This window comes from Sander vitreus, chromosome 4 (assembly GCF_031162955.1).
Source record: "Sander vitreus isolate 19-12246 chromosome 4, sanVit1, whole genome shotgun sequence".
Lineage (NCBI taxonomy): Eukaryota > Metazoa > Chordata > Actinopteri > Perciformes > Percidae > Sander > Sander vitreus.
This window is the reverse complement of record NC_135858.1, coordinates 25,301,758-25,320,639: the sequence shown is the minus strand read 5'-3', so window position 1 is coordinate 25,320,639 and position 18,882 is coordinate 25,301,758. Positions and strand designations below refer to the sequence as shown.

The 18,882-nt window shown below is 40.8% G+C and overlaps 1 protein-coding gene across 4 annotated transcripts in view; it reads left to right on the top strand.

Annotated features, from left to right (window-relative positions):
- The window catches only part of arhgef10la (Rho guanine nucleotide exchange factor (GEF) 10-like a), a 121,360-nt gene extending 103,978 nt beyond the window's left edge, over nt 1-17,382 (top strand). For all 4 annotated transcript variants that reach the window (XM_078249160.1, XM_078249159.1, XM_078249161.1 and 1 more), the window contains 4 exons: nt 1,342-1,484; nt 8,095-8,266; nt 12,565-12,687; nt 14,160-17,382. In XM_078249160.1, coding sequence (XP_078105286.1) covers nt 1,342-1,484; nt 8,095-8,266; nt 12,565-12,687; nt 14,160-14,704 — 983 coding nt within the window. In that variant the 3' untranslated portion in view covers nt 14,705-17,382. The remainder of the gene's footprint in view (nt 1-1,341; nt 1,485-8,094; nt 8,267-12,564; nt 12,688-14,159) is intronic.
- The last annotated feature ends 1,500 nt before the right edge of the window (nt 17,383-18,882 follow it).

Sequence of the window (18,882 nt, the reverse complement as noted above, 5' to 3'; positions counted from 1 at the left end):
ATGTTTAGTCAGGCATTGCACATGGCCATGGGGGCTTAACACCATCTCAGCAGTGGTTTGCAGTGTTCACAGACAACGGGAGCACAATAGCTCTATCACCGGGTTCTTCTTACCTGGCCACAGTATGTGGCTCCCTTCCCCCTGTGCTCCTTTCTCCTCCCAAGCAGAAAGGATGATTAATTACACCAAGCTGCTGCATGCCGATTAAATATTACCATTCATGCTTTGTTAAAAAGGGCAGGAGGAAAGCTCTGGAGGATGCCATGATGTTGTGTATTCGGCACATCTGTTAAAGATTTATGCCCTTGACTAGCATTCTACTGTCTAAAAACAAGTCTGAAGCAGATAGGGAATGCCAAAGCTTCAGTCGAGACTTATATCAAAAGACGTATGGATACACCCAACACATTGTTCCTTAGTGAATAATGTACTGCAGCGAGATATGCACATAAGACATCATGTCAAATGACAATTTCATATTTTAAGTTTTTTGGTACGAAATAGTCTGGTCCCCCGCTGCGTTAAAGAGGGAGACGCGGTTGTCTGTCTTAGCGCAGGGGTCCGGATGGACATTTACAAGAGTGAATTTTGAAAAGGTGGAAAAATGACCTTTATAACATGCCAAGCAATTAACTGTAGAAGTCAGAAGGCATTGTTAAGCTATTCTGCAATGAAAGGCAGAAATAAACAACTCAAAATGTTAATTAAATGGCTGGGTGCACTCCGTTCTCTAATTTTGCTTCATTAACGCATAGCAAAGGAAATGCTTATGTAATTCACTTTGTAATGTGTTTCTGGACTCAAAAGGAAAATGGTCTGCTTCATTTTCACACGGATGAAGCAAAAAGAGAGAGAGAGAGAGAGAGAGAGAGAGAGGAACTAAGTGGAAAGTAGATTAAAGTGTACACCACCACTTGCATGTGGGTGGCAAAGGTGCAAACATTGTGCTGCACAGTGTGTGGCGATTAAAATGGAGGTCACGGTCTTTATTTGGTCAACCTGTTGTTCACACTCTGTCACATGGTTGTTTTTTCATTCCAGTGAAAGAAAACAAGGCTCCACTGTGAGCCCTCTGCGCCAGTATTTGCTCAACAACGTTAAATAGCTTTAAGAGAATTTTGAAAGCAAACACCAATCTTACTTGCTGTGAAAAGTTGCAAGAATTGAAGTTAATTGCCTCGCTCAATGTGACAGTGTACAAATAGAAGGGGGGCATGTGTTCAGAGTTTATTAATACAACTTGTAGGCTAGTAGTCATTTTAAGGGTTTCTTCACATCCTTGTGATATCTTGGTTGTAGTTTTGAGCTGTGTTTTTTTTTTTTTTATTTGTTTTACTCCAGATGATTTTTGGGACCCAGACTCCCGGAGATGTGTGAGCATGGGCTCAGAACCGGTGCGGACACTGTTAGTGTTAGACGACTCAGTGTGGGCAAGCTGCGGGAACTCTGTCACAGTCATGGACATCTCCAGCCTCACCACTCAGGTAAATGACCTAATCCTTGCTTTAAAAAAAAAAAACGATTTTCATCAAAGAACAACTGCTTCCATCTGAGCAAATTGTCAGAATTTGGCATTATTTAAATGGATATTCCTCCTCGAACGGGGACAGAACGAGCAGAACAGAACAGTTGAAGTGATTGTTGATACATGTACAGGGCTCTTCACTCTGCATATTCTTAGCCCACGGCTATCCTTAGCCCCTTTTCACACACACATTGTTAGCCAAGGGTTTACTTAAGCCCAGGGCTATACAATTCACACTGCACTTCTACTAGCCCGGGGTTAAATGTTCTTTGGAACGCATGACTAATGTTTGCTAGAATGACGCGTGACTGACTACTCTTTAACAGCAAGCAGCAAGGTTAAAGTTGTCGCCATTAGCAGGACGTTTTCTGTGAGAAGCCCTCACGCTTACACTTTAAATCATCTCCTCTATGGGAAAACAAGGCTGCACTGCACTTTTCTTTGCTTTTAGCTAGATTGAGAATTCAAATTAGCCTGACATGGGTTGAAAGCTACTGGCAGGCTGGAGTACATCACCCAAATCTGTATCATGTTAGTAACGTTGACTCAGATGCTAACCGTTTGAAGCATGTGAACGGAGAATGCCTAAACTATTACCGATGATGTGGCGAAGAAGTGTACACAACAATCAGTCTGGTGCAACCCTTTACAAAGGTTCTTTTATTTTTCTGTTCTGTTTTTGCATTGTTTGGGAACTTTGTCTATATCTATTAGATATTGAAACACATGTTTTCTGTTCATTTTCTGTTTGTGTATATAGTATTTTTTGGACAGTTTTTAAATAAGACTTCTTTTGCCTGAAATAACTGCAACTGGATGGAAACATGGGAAACACTGCAAACAGATATATAAATATAGGTTACATAGAATGTCCTCACATTTAAATAGCAAAAAAGGCTTGTATTGTAGTTTGCAAAAAAAAACTATGAAGATTATAATATTAAGCAATTTAAAAGCTCTTGTTTGAAAGGTTTGTCTAACCAGTTAAATAATGAGCTTCAAGAAAATCTGTTCTATTTCTTCCATCCCTGCTGATAAATATTCAGTCTTCACTAAAACAATGGTTTGAAGACCTAAATGGATGAATTGAGAAGTGAAACTGCGAGACAAGGTGCTTTATTTGTTTGTTCAGTTGGTTTTGCATTTCAGGAAATATTCCTCTCTTTTCATTTTCTGATAAAGATGTATGCACACAGCCTTAGAGAGCCAGCATTGTAATCTGCGATGTCATCAAGATTTACTGCCAGGTGCTGCTGAATGGACAACGAATCCAACTCTTTGTAGATTCATACAATGTTTTGTTAGAGCTCTCGCACACAAATAAGCTTCATTTAGCTGGAGCACTCTGAGTTATGGTACGGGAATGTACAGGCATTATCTCCACAAACTCATCCTGCGTGTTGTCTCTGTCATGCTTTCCATTTCAGTGTAGTCATTCTCCAAGGTGTTCATCCGCACGGTGTGTCATTAGAGCCGTGCAGGGAGGGCGCCTTCTCCGGCTGTGGTAGACAATAATGAATGACAGAAAACAAACTCTTAATGTTAATGGGAGTGTGCGTAGCGAGTGTAAATGGGTAGAAGAGCTTTTGTTGAAAAAGGAGCATGTGTGCTAATCAAACAAGTTTACATATACATATATGTACACATATGTATAGCGAATTTGAACAACCAGACAAACTAAAACACTAATATTAAACAAAATGAATGCCTTATCACCCACGTCATATTTTTCCATTTTCAATGTAAATGAGCTCCATTTCCAGGAAAAAAACAGAGGAGGTTGACCTCATGCCAAATACAAAATAAGCAGATAAACAACATTCAGTGAAGTAGCAAACAGTTGTTAAATCATGTAAATGACAAATTACATGCATTTACATGTTTTTTTCTCTTAAAAGTTGCAAGAAATAAGAAGAAGCAGCTGCCAAATGTGAACATTCAATACAGCCCCAGCTACTTACTGAGTCTGCCTCAAGATCCTTATAATCGGGAGAGAGCTGAGCAAGGGATGTCTCCTTTTATTCCTTCACCTCCTTTCCCTAGCCCAATCCTCCAGTGATACCGGTTTAATCAGCTGAATGACCACGCAGTGGAGGCACAGTTCTGGTTCACTGTATCTCCCACAGAGCCCAACAGGTCAGCTCTGGTTACTTCTTTGCTAACCTTGTCTTCCTCACTAATATGTACTCAAGAGGGCTGCGGTGCATTTCCAGGATCTGGAGAAGCAGTACTTTGGCACCTGTAGCAAAGCTAGAGGGTTGTTTTCCCCCGCGGATGTTCACCACTTTGTCAGATTTGCTGCACTTTTAAATCATTTATCCGCGACTTTGCTGGACACCGTAGCCCGTCTTGTTTGACCGTGCAGATCGTTGCAAACTACTGCTTGATTTAGTCTCTTTTTAAATCTTCACTGTCAATGCTTTGATGACACAGTGTTATTTACATATAACCTTTTCAGTCTTTTTGTCTTTTTTGGGTAAACATACTTAATATGTGGTTGAAATTGCCTGCAACAGAAGCCCAAAGGATCATCACCACTTAAAAACGTGTGTGTGTGTTCTCTCAGCTTTGTACTATTTGGGTATGTACACTCCTATCCAGTGGGGATACATGGAAATAATAGTGCTGACAAAACCTCAGCAATAGAATCGCTGCGAGGAAGGAGATAGATGAAGATGTCCTCACAATGACAATGCTAACATGCTGATGTTTGGCTGTTTTAATGTTTACCATGTTCACCATCTTAGTTTTGCGTGTAAGCATGCTAACATTTGGTAATTAGTTCTAAACACAGCGCAAATTTAATTATTTTTGCAAATATTTGGTCATAAAGAAAAGTGTTGGACAAAACCACTTTTACCTAATGATGGTATAAGATGAAAAGTCAGGGAATGACCAAAGTCTATTACATTTAATCCTGAATGTTGGTACAATATTTCATGGCAATCCATCCACTAGTTGTTGAGATCCTCGCTAATGGTAGCTCTAATTTGTCCCACGGATGTATTTAGAGCAAGTCAGTCAGTCCCAGTGGCCAAAAGATGTACCGCAACAAAAAAACATCCCGCAGCCCAAAAAGCACTATCACCACTTGTTTTCTCCCAATTGTTTGTTTTCACTTACAATTACTACAGGCATGTTCTGAGCACACCTTGCTACCAGAGGACCCTGTTTACAGTAAACTGTAGTCTATATCCTCAACGTTCCACTACCGGGATTGATTACGTTTTTCTCCCATCCCGGAATGCTGCGTGGACTAGCCAGACCCTCCTCCGCAGCGCTGTGGAGGAAGGTCTGGCAAAGCGAAACTGTGGTCATCGTCTTTTTGACATGCGGAAAAAAAGCTGAATATCAATTTAAACAGATTCACTCCTACCAAAAAAAACTGTGTTCAAAAAAAGTAAAATTGCAAAGTGACAAACCCTATTTACATTCCCATCAGGCCAACTAAAGGGGCTCGGTAGCTGCAGGATTCATGGCAGGATTCCCTTGGATTTTGAAACAACTTAATTATGGGAGGAAATGAGGAAAACCTCAACCAATCAAAATATATTTTTATTTTGTTTGTCAGTTGGGGCTGATCTGAATCTGACAATAATGTTTGACCGATTCATTTATTATTATTTTTTTATAGAGATTATTTTCTGCATTTTTATTACAGGAGATAGCACAACCTAAGATAGACTGGAATGGGGGAGAGTGAGAGGGGACCGTGGGTCGGAATCGATTTTTTTTTTTTACATGCTTTTACAAATCACTTCACTTCAAACCGACCAACATTTGTGTCATGATTTTAGGCACATCTCAGCTTTGTTTGAGTTTCTAAATGCTAATCTCAGCTTCACAAAATCCATCACTCTGTCGAGGTCTGAGTCGTAACTAAACTTTAACAAAGTAGGACATACAGGCCTTGATGAATACTACCTGGCAGGCCTTGTTCCGTCCTCCTCCCATTACTTATTTCTTTTTCTGCCTGCTGTCTCCTATCACTCACACGTCCGCTCTACTCCCTCGCCATAAGTCTGAGAGGAGACGTGGACTTAGCGCTCGGGAAAGGACAAAGACACCTTGTCACCTGCCGTAATGAAGGACTAATGAGCTGTTCAGAGCAGCTGTAGTGTTTGTGTCTTTAGCGCTGCTGTTATTTTCCATTGCTGGTGGAGGGATGCTGCTGTTAGTGTGACACTGCCGAGTTAAGTGTAAAGGGCACATTACTACTGTCAAGCTTCACCGACCACCTCATCTCTGTAAGCAGCGCTGGGTTCAGCAGACTAATACCAGGTTGTTGGATGGGGGCAAACGTTGCACAGTACAGCTTGTACTTATCCGGTATTTGACACAGAGCTATAAGCGTTTAACACGTTTGGCCGATCTCCGTGATAAAACATTTGGAGAATTCTATTTAGCATGTGAATTGATATTTGTGTAAAAAAAATGTTTTCTTACAAATGTTAAAGCTATAGCTATTTTATATTAATGAGCGTCCGTTACATTCAAGCCATTGCCAAATGAGTTGACACAAAGCTAATTAAGCCTATCAGCTCCACACAACTCTCTGTATTTTGTAGTATGGCTATGCTTAACAAAATGGTGTAGTCTGGCGTTATTCGTGCGCAGCAGCTCGAGTGATGCGTTTTACGTCAACGCTGAGAAAGGACAACGGCAACGATCAACAATCCGCTTTGGAGACAAAGAGGACATCAAAATTACAAGATAATTACCTCTTCTGAAGAGTCCATTTTTTTCAATCTTTCGTGTCCTCCTTGATTTGACGGGTTATATGCTACTTAGTCTCGCTTTGCCAGACCCTCCTCCACAGCGCCGCGGAGGAGGGTCTGGCTAGTCCACCCAGCATTCCAGGATGGGAGAAAAACGTGCTCTGGTTTATTGGCATTAGTTTAAACCAATCACAATCGTCATGGGCGGTGCTAGGCGCCGAGCGGAGTCATGTTGCATCTGCAAAATAGGCTCGGGAAGGAACTTGTTTTGTTTACGTTCAAAAGTTGTTTTAGTCGTGCAACAGAAAACTCAGATTGGACAGATTCAGTGTGTGACCACTGAAGGCTTGCGTCATGTGGATGCGCCGACAGTGTTGTTGTCATCACTCAGAATACCTCATCGGGGCAACAGAAACTACGCACCATAGCTTTAAATCAATGATTTAAATGCATTTTCAGGCACTTGTTGATATTCCTGTGTATCCAAGTCTAATATACATGTAGCTTCCCAGAGTGCCTTCCAGGTGGTTTCAAACATATGGTAAGCAAGATGTTATCCAGCAATTGCAGCGTGTCAGCCATTGATTCGCTGGAATTCCCTTTTAGAGCCACCACGCTAGATACCGATTAATTATAGTCATAATTAATGATGAGTGATAATTATTCAGCGTATACCGCACAGTATGACTGTGTTTGCCTTTACAAACTTGTCAACGTATTTGAATTGCAATGGGTTATTGAAGGTGAAATGTGCCTTTTTATTACGGATATCAAAGTTCTTGATGGCTGCACTTGAAAAACCAAGAGATGCATTGCATATCCGTTTCCCTGGCGGAGCAGGCGCCCACTGCTGAGGAGTCAATTAAAAGAGAAAACACATCAAAGGCTTCTCTCCTTTTCCCTAATTTCAAACAAAGGAGGACCCACTGGCAAGGGCACACAAACAGGTGGTAATCCCTGTCCGCCGGTGGGGGCGTGCATTCCCATCTTTTCTCAACCGCTCTCACTGACTAATTGCCCAGCCTCATGCACTTTATGTATCGAGAGTGATATGAGTTCCAAGATGATGCCCAAACCAACCCTTGTCACGCCTTGGACCGCAGGGCGCCATGTGTTGCCATGATAAGGCTCATTGCATTCATTTCAAGCTACTCATTAAGACTGTGTGCCTGAAACTCTCCTTTTCCATTGTGCTCTTCAAAAGATAGAAGCCAGGGGAATGATGCAAATACAAGTCCTGTGTGTCAGTAACTCTGTAAATTACAAAATTAGGAGGCACAGTTAGACTTTATTCACAGAGAAGCAAGTGTAAAAGCAACAACTGAATTCACCGAGCGTCTACTCACCCCATCATGTCATGATATAATCACGGCAGTTATCGTTTTATGTTTTGATATAAATGAACACTCTATGGGGGATGATGATTTTCTCTTTTAGGTTATAAGAGTAATGCATCTTAAACAATAAAGCGTATTACACCAAAACTGTTTGACTTATAATCAAACTATTTTCACAATACACTTTACTTTTGATGGAAAGGGTTTACACTTAAGCACACTTAAAGTAGTCTTGAGAATTAAAAAAAACAGTGTCCCAAATTTCCTGCTTTCACCCTAACAGTTCATTTTAGTGTATTTGTTGTGTCAAATGTTATTTAAAAGAATATAGAAGTACTTTATAGTGTGGTAAATATATATATATTTTTTTTGCTCTCTTGTTTTTTTGAATGATATAATTATTACATTTTGTATTTCACTTGTAATCCCATGTGGGATGGGCCAGCTGTTTAGCATGACACAGAAATAAAAAATAAATAAGTAAGCTATAACAGTATTATTGTTTCCATTACAGACGTTTGAAGTCCACCCAGACCCAATGATCAGCGTGGCACACATGGCGTGTGCCGGTGGAGGGGTGTGGATGGCGTTCTCCGAGGGTTCCTCCATCCGTCTCTTTCATACTGAAACGCTGGAGCTTCTGCAGGAAATAAACATCTCAACACGCTCAACGCTGCTGAACACTGGTATACACACACACACACACGTCACTCTCGACCTCCATATACATGAGGTCAACGTCCATCCCGCGGAGCAGCTGAAACACTTTTTTTTTCTCGTGTGTGTTAAAAAAAACAACAACCTACAATTGCTTTTCTTTGTGGCAATTTATTGTTTCAAAATTCGACCACAAAATGTAATTTAATTCGTACGTGTCACATCAGAGAGCACCAAATGATCACTGACGATGCGGTCCTCCCCAGAAAATGGTATTCTTGTCTTGTCCAAGTCGCTCCTTGGGTCTTGCACGCTGGGGACTGACCTGAATAAGTATCCTTCTCAGGCCTTCACAAAGCCATAATAGAGCCACGGGGTGAGAGCTAGGGATTAATAAAAAAGAAAATAAAGTCATGAAGGAGCAGTAAAATGGCAGCCTTAAAGATTTTCATACTAAGGGTTCCCATGGAAACGCTCTCGTCTTTAAACATCCATGCTTCAGTGGTACCCATTTTACCTATTTTTCTCAGCATGTACCTCTCCACTTTCCTCCCTTTCAATATTTTCTTTTTGTCCCACTTTCTCCTTCCCACTCCCCGTTTCATCTCATCCGCTCTGCTTTAAAATCCTCTCACAGTCCGTTTTACTTCTCTCTGCAGTCCGTTTAGGATGCCACAGATGGCTTATTACTTCCTGTGTGCCTTCCTTCATGATGGATGAAATATTTATCAGCCAGTGTGGGTGTGTTTTTTCCCCCCTTTTTTTTGAGGAAAGAACTATGGTAAACAAATTAGATAGCAGCAAAGCATAACCAAAACTGTCTAATGGTGATATTTGAGTACATGTGACCTAATGCCAGCTTGCCTCAAACATGTTCAGGCTGTGGCATGTGGGCCCTCACCTCATTTAGTACATGTGAAGATCATCCTGAGCTTCAGGGAGTGGTATAAATGCATTTGGATTTAGGCAATTTCATCCTTTTCATTGAGTCACACCACACTGTGATTGATGTATTTAGAGCAATACTTAAAGCTGTGGTAGCACTTCATCTCGAGAAAAAAAAAACCCAACTAGGTTTTCTCTGGTGAGTTGAGTAAAGAGCAAAGAACAAAAACTAACTTTTTCTCTTTTAGATCAAAGTTCCTTTCTCTCTCTTCCAAGAGGAGACTCCTGTGGCTGTGGTATCCGGAGAAAACTGGTGACCCAAAGGTCATTTTCACCCCGCACCTGTGCTTCCCCTTGAAATATGCAGCAGACGGCCTCAAGGCTTGGCCCTGGGGGAAGTTACAGGGTGAAAAGAATAAGAGTTGCTCGGCTCATGTCTTCAGGGTCCACAAAAGGAAGAGGATCTTTGAATTAAGTTGTGATTTGTCGAGCTCACAAGAGAAAAGAGGATCCCCCGACACTCGACAACCACAGATACTGCACATGAAATACTGATAGTTTCCCTCTATCAGTGGCTCTCTGCTCCCCCAGGTTTCTCCTTGACTTATGCTAGGACATGCAGTAATGATATACCCCCTAATCCTTTCCCCTTAATGTGATTTATACTCAATAGGGAATTCCAGTTGCAGTAAACAACAGAAGTTTTCTGAGGCAGAGGGAAAGTGCTGATCTCTTCTCTACTAATGCCTTTAATAGTTCCATCCTTAGGGTGAAGAAATAATATTCTAAAATAAAGTCCTCAGTGACATATCACAGGGAAACATTTATCTTTGGAGACATCATCTTTTCAAGGCAAATACCAGCTTCCATGATAAACCCACTACACACTAGAGAAAGTGTGCATTACTGCAAAAAAAAAAATGGGAGCTGCAAGATTGCTCGAGGTTAAACTATACCTTCTTAATCTCAAGTGCCTTTGTCATTATCCCTTTTTATCACAATTCTTAAAGACAATGCCTGGCGCCTACATCTTCCGACTTCAGATTTCATGGTTACCCGAGAGTGGGTGTTCATGAGCATCACTCTCTCACTCAAATCCCCTAAACACAGTACAAATAGACTCTTGGGCGCAAGTGAAAGACCGTGTCGACGTAATGGCCGTTTATTTCTTCTTTCTTTTTTTGACGTCGCCTGACTAACTGCTGTGACCCTCCAAGGTCTTCACCTGAAGGCGTCTGCTCTCTGTTTGCTGAATGTGCTCCACTGCTCTGCCTCCACTTCTTCTTCTACCCCATAGACCGTATATTATTAACAGTCTATGTTCTACCCACAGCATCAGCTCTGCACTGTGGATGATTCATCCCCGCACAGTGGAATGAAATAATGAATGACTCTGTTGAGCCACTAGTAGCAAATCGTCATAATCTGAGCATGACACAGAACAAACAGTTAAATACAGCTACCCATGTAAATGAGAATTCTCTTAGTTGCGATCACATGAGTGCTGGTGTAATTCAATTACGGTTGCCATGAATATTATGGTAAATGGTTCTATAGATAACTAGGCCACAATGGGGAGCCGAGCGGTGAGGGACCACAGAAGAAATGCTAAAATAAATCCACAACAAACAGTGTTTTTCACCCCTTTGTTAAGTGGAAACAAAGGATGTGCATGTATAATAAGAGTGTGCAATTATCCGTTCCCCGTCACTAATGCAGTGCTACAAAAACAGTTCCGCAGTGAAAAACTTCCCGACACATAAGTTATGTTGACGCTTGCATCATGCTCCATCGCAGGATGAATAAAATGTACCTTTATCCAAAGAAAATCACTGGCTAAGCCCCCCCCCCATGATTATCAACACACACTGTAAGGGAAAAGAAAATCACCCTAAATTACTTAATTTGTCACAACGGAGGAGTACAATAATCACCAATACCAACTTGCTATATCTCACAGATCTGATTAGCTACGGACCAGAATAGACAAACAAACCTACAAACATTGATACCAGCAGGTCAACCTCTTAGTGTAATTATGTGAACACAAATGTGTGTTAATACATGTACTTTTTTAAAGTTAAGTCAGTGTTAAAGTGAATGGCACTCAAAGACACCCATTTAGTGCTTTGTTTGAAAGATGAGTCATGGACTCCCAAAGTGCGAGTATGATGAGGTAGATGCACTCTCTGCAATTGAATTATTGACCTGAAAGTCAAAACTTTAAAAAGGAATTGACAGTGCAAGTCTTTGTACTCCGATCTTTCTGATAATCTTTCTAAAAATCTAAATATGTAACCTGAAGGAATGTTGTCAAAGTGTCTTCTGGTCCAAGCCACGTTTAAGTATGTAATATCAGAACCTTTTTTAATAACTACTACAGTAATTATTTCTAAAACAAAGTCTAATAACATGGATTATTATTATTATTATTATTATTTTATTTTATTAAAAACCGTTACTCTCTGTTATGTCTTACCAGACAAACCTTTTCACATCAAAGTGAAAAATAGTTTTGACTATTATTGTTTGGTTCTGTCTCTGAAGGACTGTACACACCCTGAATAGCAATCAGTTGTTCTGGATGATTAGGCCTGTTCTCAGGTTGACGTTGGATATGTTTATCGTTTTCTTAGGACACTAAATTAGGACATTTGTAAGAATCGTGAAGTTCTAAGTTGCTCTGCCATAGCAGTTCCAGCCAAAATTAACAAAAAGGTTAGGAAGATGTCAGACACGTACTGACTGAACATGCCCACACAGGCCTGAGCAGAGGTCTGATCTAATCTACCAAAATGATAGGATTATGATGTCTGTACTTAGAGCATCTTTAGGATGTCTATCTGTTGAATCTATCCAAAAAAAGCAAAGGTCCCTGTATATCCATTTTGCTATTAGGAGGCGAAAACGTTTAAGCTCAGTATTTTAAAAGCACTCAGATCTCAAACAGAGACATACAACACCGACTTCACCGATTCTCGTTTCCTACTTTGTCCTTCTATGAGAGTTTTTCTTTCAACTGGGTCAGTAGCAAGTAGACAAATCCAATTTTATTATAATAAACCCAAAGCCCTAGGTGGCTGTGCTGTGCATGTGTTAAGCTTGTCAAATACAGTTTGATCACAGAGCTTAAACCTTACCCAAAGCTAACACTGATAACCAACAATCAGGAAAAAAAAAGAAGTATTTTTTACTTCATGCTAGGACTGAACAGCTTGCAAAATACAGCGTTTTGGAAGAACTGGTGATAAAAATCAAAAATCAATGGGAGTTCATAATTCACTCTTTAAAAGACAGACCATCCAGTCACAACAGGGAGTTATCTATTATTCTTTCAAAAGAGCCTGTAATCTTTTGTAGTAGTGAGCTTTCTGTCATTCTATAACAGCGGTTGGTGAAGAAAACTAAAATCAATTGTCTGTCAATGTTTTCTATAATGCAGGTCAAAAGAGCATGCGAGTCACGAGTCTGCTAATTTGCCAGGGGCTGTTGTGGGTGGGCACTGCCCAAGGCTTAATTATCACTCTTCCAGTTCCCAAACTGGAGGGCATCCCCAAAATAACAGGTATGGATCAGACGGTAGGCGGCTGACTGTGATAGAACAGCCTGTGTGTGTGTGTGTGTGTGTGTGTGTGTGTGTGTGTGTGTGTGTGTGTGTGTGTAGTAGTGTGTGATGATGATAGTGTGTGTGATATATATATATATATAGGTGCTCATAAGTTTATGAACCCATGCTAAAGTTGACTAAAACGAAACTGAAATACAACCATGCCACTCTCTAGGTATGGTGAAGGGTATTGATTGGCATGGTTTTATTTCAGTTAGCCTAATAGCTGGTTTGATTTAGCATTGAGAGATGATTATATGGAAAGTACCCCCATGCCACTCTCTAGGTATGGTGAAGGGTATGTGATGATGTGGGGCTATTTTAACTCCAAAGGCCAAGGGAACTTCATCAGGATGCATAGTATCCTGGATCCATGAAATAACTGGCCTTTAAACATAAAAATCTGCCTGCCTCTATGGGAATTTAACATAGGGGTGCCCCCTGTATTTTAAGGAAGAACATTTATTTATTTACGATACATTATTCATTCACAAAGAAAATTGGTGTCCTTAAAGATTGGATTTTTCCTAATTCTTTTAATTAAGGAATTAAGATCAATTTCCAAAAGATGATTTTTGTATTCCTCTTGTTAGTCAACTTTAGCGTGTGTTCATAAACATATGAGCACCACTGTATATGCATTGTTGCAGGGTAATTTAAAAACTGCCTGCCAGCGTTTTGTTAATTATGCCAAGTGAATGAGGTCGTTAGTTTCCCACTTGCACAAACATTACTTCATGACCATCTTATTCCAAGCTAGTTTTTTTTAAATACTATGTAAACACAATCTGTGTCCTAGAAATTACATTCCCATACAACAAAACTGCATTCTCAATTACATTTCGAGAGAAACATCTTTTGTCCTGGATTACGTTTGTCTTTGACATATTACAAAAACATTTCTAATCAGAGTCTGTGTATGGAGGAGGACTTGCACCCATGCGACTGCTGTTCGTGTTCCGTGTGGAACCAAAAGTCAACGTTGACTTGTTTTACGTAACATACTTAACTCACGTATGGAACTTAAATTGCGTAACAAACATACTTATTTTCACCCAGCCATAATCTTTTTCTGAACCTGCCCAAAGTAGTTTTGTTTCAATTCACAACGTTAACCACGTGTTTAAAACAGCGACCAGTTCACCGGGAAAATACGTTTCTCTCGAAACGTAATTGACAATGCGGTTTTGTTGTGTGGGAACGTCATTTTCTAGGAGACGGGGTTGAAACACAACACCAACTTTAGCTACCACTATTACTGTTACAGCAGCAGAATTTGAAATAAATACAGAATGATACAGGGTTCAAGTCATTTTCAGGTCACACAATTCAAAGTGCGACTTGCATAATAATCTCCTGTAAGTGATGTAACTGACAATGACTTGTCCCTGTGGATGACATCTAAATGTCTGTGTGCCTGCCTCCTACAGGAAAGGGAATGATCTCTCTAAATGCCCATTGTGGGCCCGTGGACTTCCTGGTAGCCACCACCAGCACTCTGTCTCCTGAACTGCTGAAGAGGGATTCTGTCGTGGATGGCCCAGACTCTGCCTTCGGAGGCGAGGACCGCAGCGACACCTCCTCTCAGGAATCCCTGCAACAGTCCTACCAGGGAGAGGGCAGAGGCAAAGGACGCGGCGTCCTGCTGCAATACAAGCTGCGCTCTACGTCGGGACTGCCCGGGCGGCCGTTAACAGCGCTGGGCGACGAGGCCTCGGACTCCTCCCTGGAGTCTTTGGAGCACAGCGTGGAAGATGGATCCATCTATGAGCTCAGCGATGACCCAGAAATGTGGGTCCGGGGACGTCCTTGCGAGAGGGACGGGGGACGCAGGGACAGGGTGATCTCTGCAGCGGTTATCTCTGGAGGCAAGGGCTTCCGTAGACTGAAGGAAAGGGCGGCAGCAGGTACTAGGACAAGTGGCGAGGGTTTAGAGAATATTCTTATGGTATGGCAGCTCCCACTGACAGTGTGATATGGAAAATATATGGCAAGGTGATGGGTATTTATAGATGTCTACCCAGCTTAGCCTTGAATCAACCGTTCCATATATTCAAGGGATTTGAATAAACACGTACTGTAGGATGTGAAGGTCTTGCCACCGCTACGGAACTTGACATGTTATGATTTAGCCTGTGGAATGAGGAAGGTAAGACGTGCTGTTTACCAGTGGTACCATCAGCCCATAGGATGCTTTGAATGTTCAGGCTTGTGCGTCATCACCTTCCCAGCAGTGGCAGAGGCCGCCGCTGATTAGTCGTGAGTGATTGTTTTGATCTGGTTCCTCGTCCTGTCTCTGTTACGATTGATATGCCTCGATTCAACCTCATCATCGCGGCGTGTGCTCTGCCACATTTATTTTACGCGAAGGACTTGTGTGTGTGTGTGTGAGTGCCCACGGACAGCACGCCTTTGAGAGGCAGGCTTTGTTGAATCTGCCATGCTCTGCAGAGTCAGAGATGGAGGTATTTTATTTGATCCTGTGGGAGAGATCCCATCTGTTTCCAGCTGAAAGCTGGGGACTTCCACCGCATCACAAAGCACATTAGCATCACTTTATTAGCTCTTAGCCAGCCTATCTCTCATCTCATACAATGTGAATGTGCGATACCTTCTATTGTGTCTCAAAATTGAATCTGTGCTCTCTTAAAAAAAAAAAAAAAAAAAGGATTTAATATTTCCTGTTTTGTTGCAGCTGTTGCAAAAACGATTTTTGGTTATGGGAAATTAGTTTCTTCCAAGAGCTTACCATGCCTTGATTGAGGAGAATCGTGGTAGTTCAGACTGGCTGCACAACTGTTGTTAAAAAAAACTCATTTGGAAAACAAAAGTGACACGAGTCAAAGATGTTATTGCTCTACAGAATCTATATTTGCACTGTAGAAATCCTGTAATTATTACAGATTTATTTTGAGGAAAAGAAACTTCTTGGCCCCACATTTTAGAGTTTTATCTTGCCCAAGTACTGTAAATGCCAGATATTTGTTTCATCATTCGCTGTCGTCCATCAGCTAGATGAAACAAATGCGCGCACAGGGTTTTAACACAGCTCACATTAGCTGGAAACGCCAGTAATGGATCAAAAGCAAAGCTCTATAAACGAATGATGAAATAAAAAGGGCTGCAGTGATCCAAACTGCTATCAGCTGTGTATCGACGGAGGGAACCTACCTAAGAGAGACACCAATGAGTGCACATTTTCAGTAATATACATTATGATGTGATTAAAGATGGTGTGTGACAATACATAGCATACGTCTGTATTACAATTAACAGGCGCTGATGTATAGTATCTCTGATATCAGCCAGGACACTGAATCATGTAAACCTGTTCTCATCAACACTTGTTTTCATGCTAATATTTGGTAACTATTTGGAGTTTAATGCAAAGTAATATAATAATATTGTATCATCAAGATATGTTGATGCACGTAAACAACATGGCATGCATGTTGGGTGGGAACCTCACATCTCCAGTTTTGGTGATTATCATGTCTTCAGTTGATCCGTTGACAGATTAGATGGGTCTGTCTTTAACCTGAGAGGCTTATAAAAACTCTTTTAACCACCATTAATAATATGAACATGCATTGTCATTTGGCTTTTACTTTAGAAATACAACAACAGGAGTATGATATGAGACGCTGGTATGAGACGCGTTCAGTGGTACTGTGTGGAATATTGTGAATTTCTTAACTTAGCATTGGCGGGCTTGTCAAGCAGACAAATCCAAGTACTTTACAGAACATATTTTCCAGTGTGTTGAACAACAGGTGGAGGCCATGCAAGGAGCCAAATATGAACATAGCTTTTATGGATTTTCAATAAACCGAGCGCTGGCGAAGGTAATGGAATATAATTTTTTTCTACTCCTTTATCTTCTTCCACACATGGAATCTCACCTTATCCTTTCATCACAGAGGAAGCGTAAACTTCATATTTTGTATTTCCCTGAGGCACACCTGATGTTTAGTTCCCTGTTCTTTTCCTTCTCATAACTGAAGTTCTAAAGCGTTAAAAACATCCTGCTGTCAACCAGAGTCATACATCAAACATGTAAAGCTCAATGTCACGTCAGAAATGTAAAACTCTTAATTTGTGTGAGATTCATCGCTGCTGGAGCCACAACTCAACGCCGTAATGATTACTATAGAGGTGCCATAGAGTCTCACAAGCTGATCCACTGAATCAGCATCACTAAAGTATAGAGACCTTTGATGGACATTGACTCATGCATTTCATTTGCTTACACTACATGTGTACAGGTATTACCCATGCACTGAATATTAATATTATGAATGTACGTACTGTGCTACTAATTAGAACCGTTACTGTACTAATTAAACGTGGTCCCTTTTGTAAAGAGGACTCTGCAACAGTGTTGATGTTTTAGATGAGACTGTATAATGCACGGTGTATGCAATTTATTTTCCTGTGGTGTTAAAGGAGAAGTCCCGTTTATTACAAAGTGGATCTTTTGGCCGTCACTTATGATAACACGTACTCCACAGGTTATTTGCTGGGATCTGGAAACATGGTGGCATTAGTAAAAACATAAGTCTGGTGAGATAAGAAACTCAAACACTCAGATGATCATACAGGTTTTAAACAAATACCCTGGATAGCCGGACTTATTTAAAAAAATAAATAAATGAATAATAAAATTGTGGGGCACCTGGGTAGCTCACTTGGTAGAGCGTGCGCCCCATGTACAGAGGCTCAGTCCTCGCTGCACAGGCTGCTGGTTCATTTTCTGACCTGCATGTCATTCCCCCTCTCTCTCCCCTTTCATGTCTAAGCTGTCCTATCAAATAAAGGCCTATAATGCCAAAAAAAATAATCTTTTAAAAAAAAAAATAAAAAAAAAATTGTTTCCTAAATTGTCTGTTGTAAAACTGTCGGTCGCAGTCTACCGACTTTGACCTACCATACCATACCATACAGTTTCCCTGTGCAACGAGGCATGTGTACTCTTACGATGGCTGTGTTGACCTTTAGTTTTACCGCCTGTTGTACAACTGTTGCCGTGTTTACAACCTGTGTGATCACACATCCAACTGCTCGTTTCTTAACCCGTCAGCCTTTGTTGTACTGCAGCGATATCTCCCTGATAACTTTGGTGAGTACAAAATTACAATAACTGATTGAAATGATGGCCAAACCTACAAAAGTATGGTTACAAAAGACGAGTCATAAACCGGAATTATCCTTTAAGCAAAAGTATTACACCTAAAGTGGAACTACGCCCATTTTTTTGAAATTCATACATGTTACTCCTATGTTCTAAGACAGTACAAAAATAGTAGTAGACATGAACCTAAATCCAAAAACTAGAGTGCTAAAACTCAAATTTGTGATGTCATCAAGTATAAAGTGTGGAACTGCTCCGTAGAAAATGAACTGGAAGATGTTCTAGATGACACTTAGAGCCCCTATAGTACATGGCTATATTTTCTGTTTCAAAAGTGAGAACGCTACAATAGAATAAAGCTCATTTGGGTATTAAAAAAAAAAATCAAATCAGTCTTCCATTCATTGTCCACAGAGCAGCTCCAGACTTTATACTTGATGACATCACAAGTTTGAGACTTACTTCTCTGGTTTCTGGCTTTGAGAGGGAGTAGCTCATGTTCACAAATATTGTTCAAACTTTCCTAGGCCATGGAGATAACATATTGGAAGTCTTAATTCAGGTGGTGTTCCCCTTTAATGCTGCCACATGCATGTGGAAACAGTGCTCATTTCCCTTTGGTACAATACTTGAATGGTATGTGTCTAAACATTGTCTAACAAGCTTATGCTAAATTAAAAACACGTTTAAACTTGAGTTTGATGGGTTGTTTTATATGACTGATTTAGAATGATGTCGGTTGATGTTGTCAAAGGCACAGTAGTTTAGGTTTCAGAGATATACTTAACATCATTAGCATTATTATGCTAATGATGTTACCCGCTTGCTACGTCTCTGAGACATGGCAACAGAAAATCCTGTCTTTCGGGTGGCTTCTAGCTCACCCAGTAAGAGCGTTCGCCCCATGTTGGCTGAGTCCTGCAGCGCCCCGGGGTCGAATCCGACCTGCTTCCCTTGCTGCGTGTCATCCCCCATCTCTCTCCCCCTTTCATGTCTATCCACTGTCACTCTATAATAAAGGG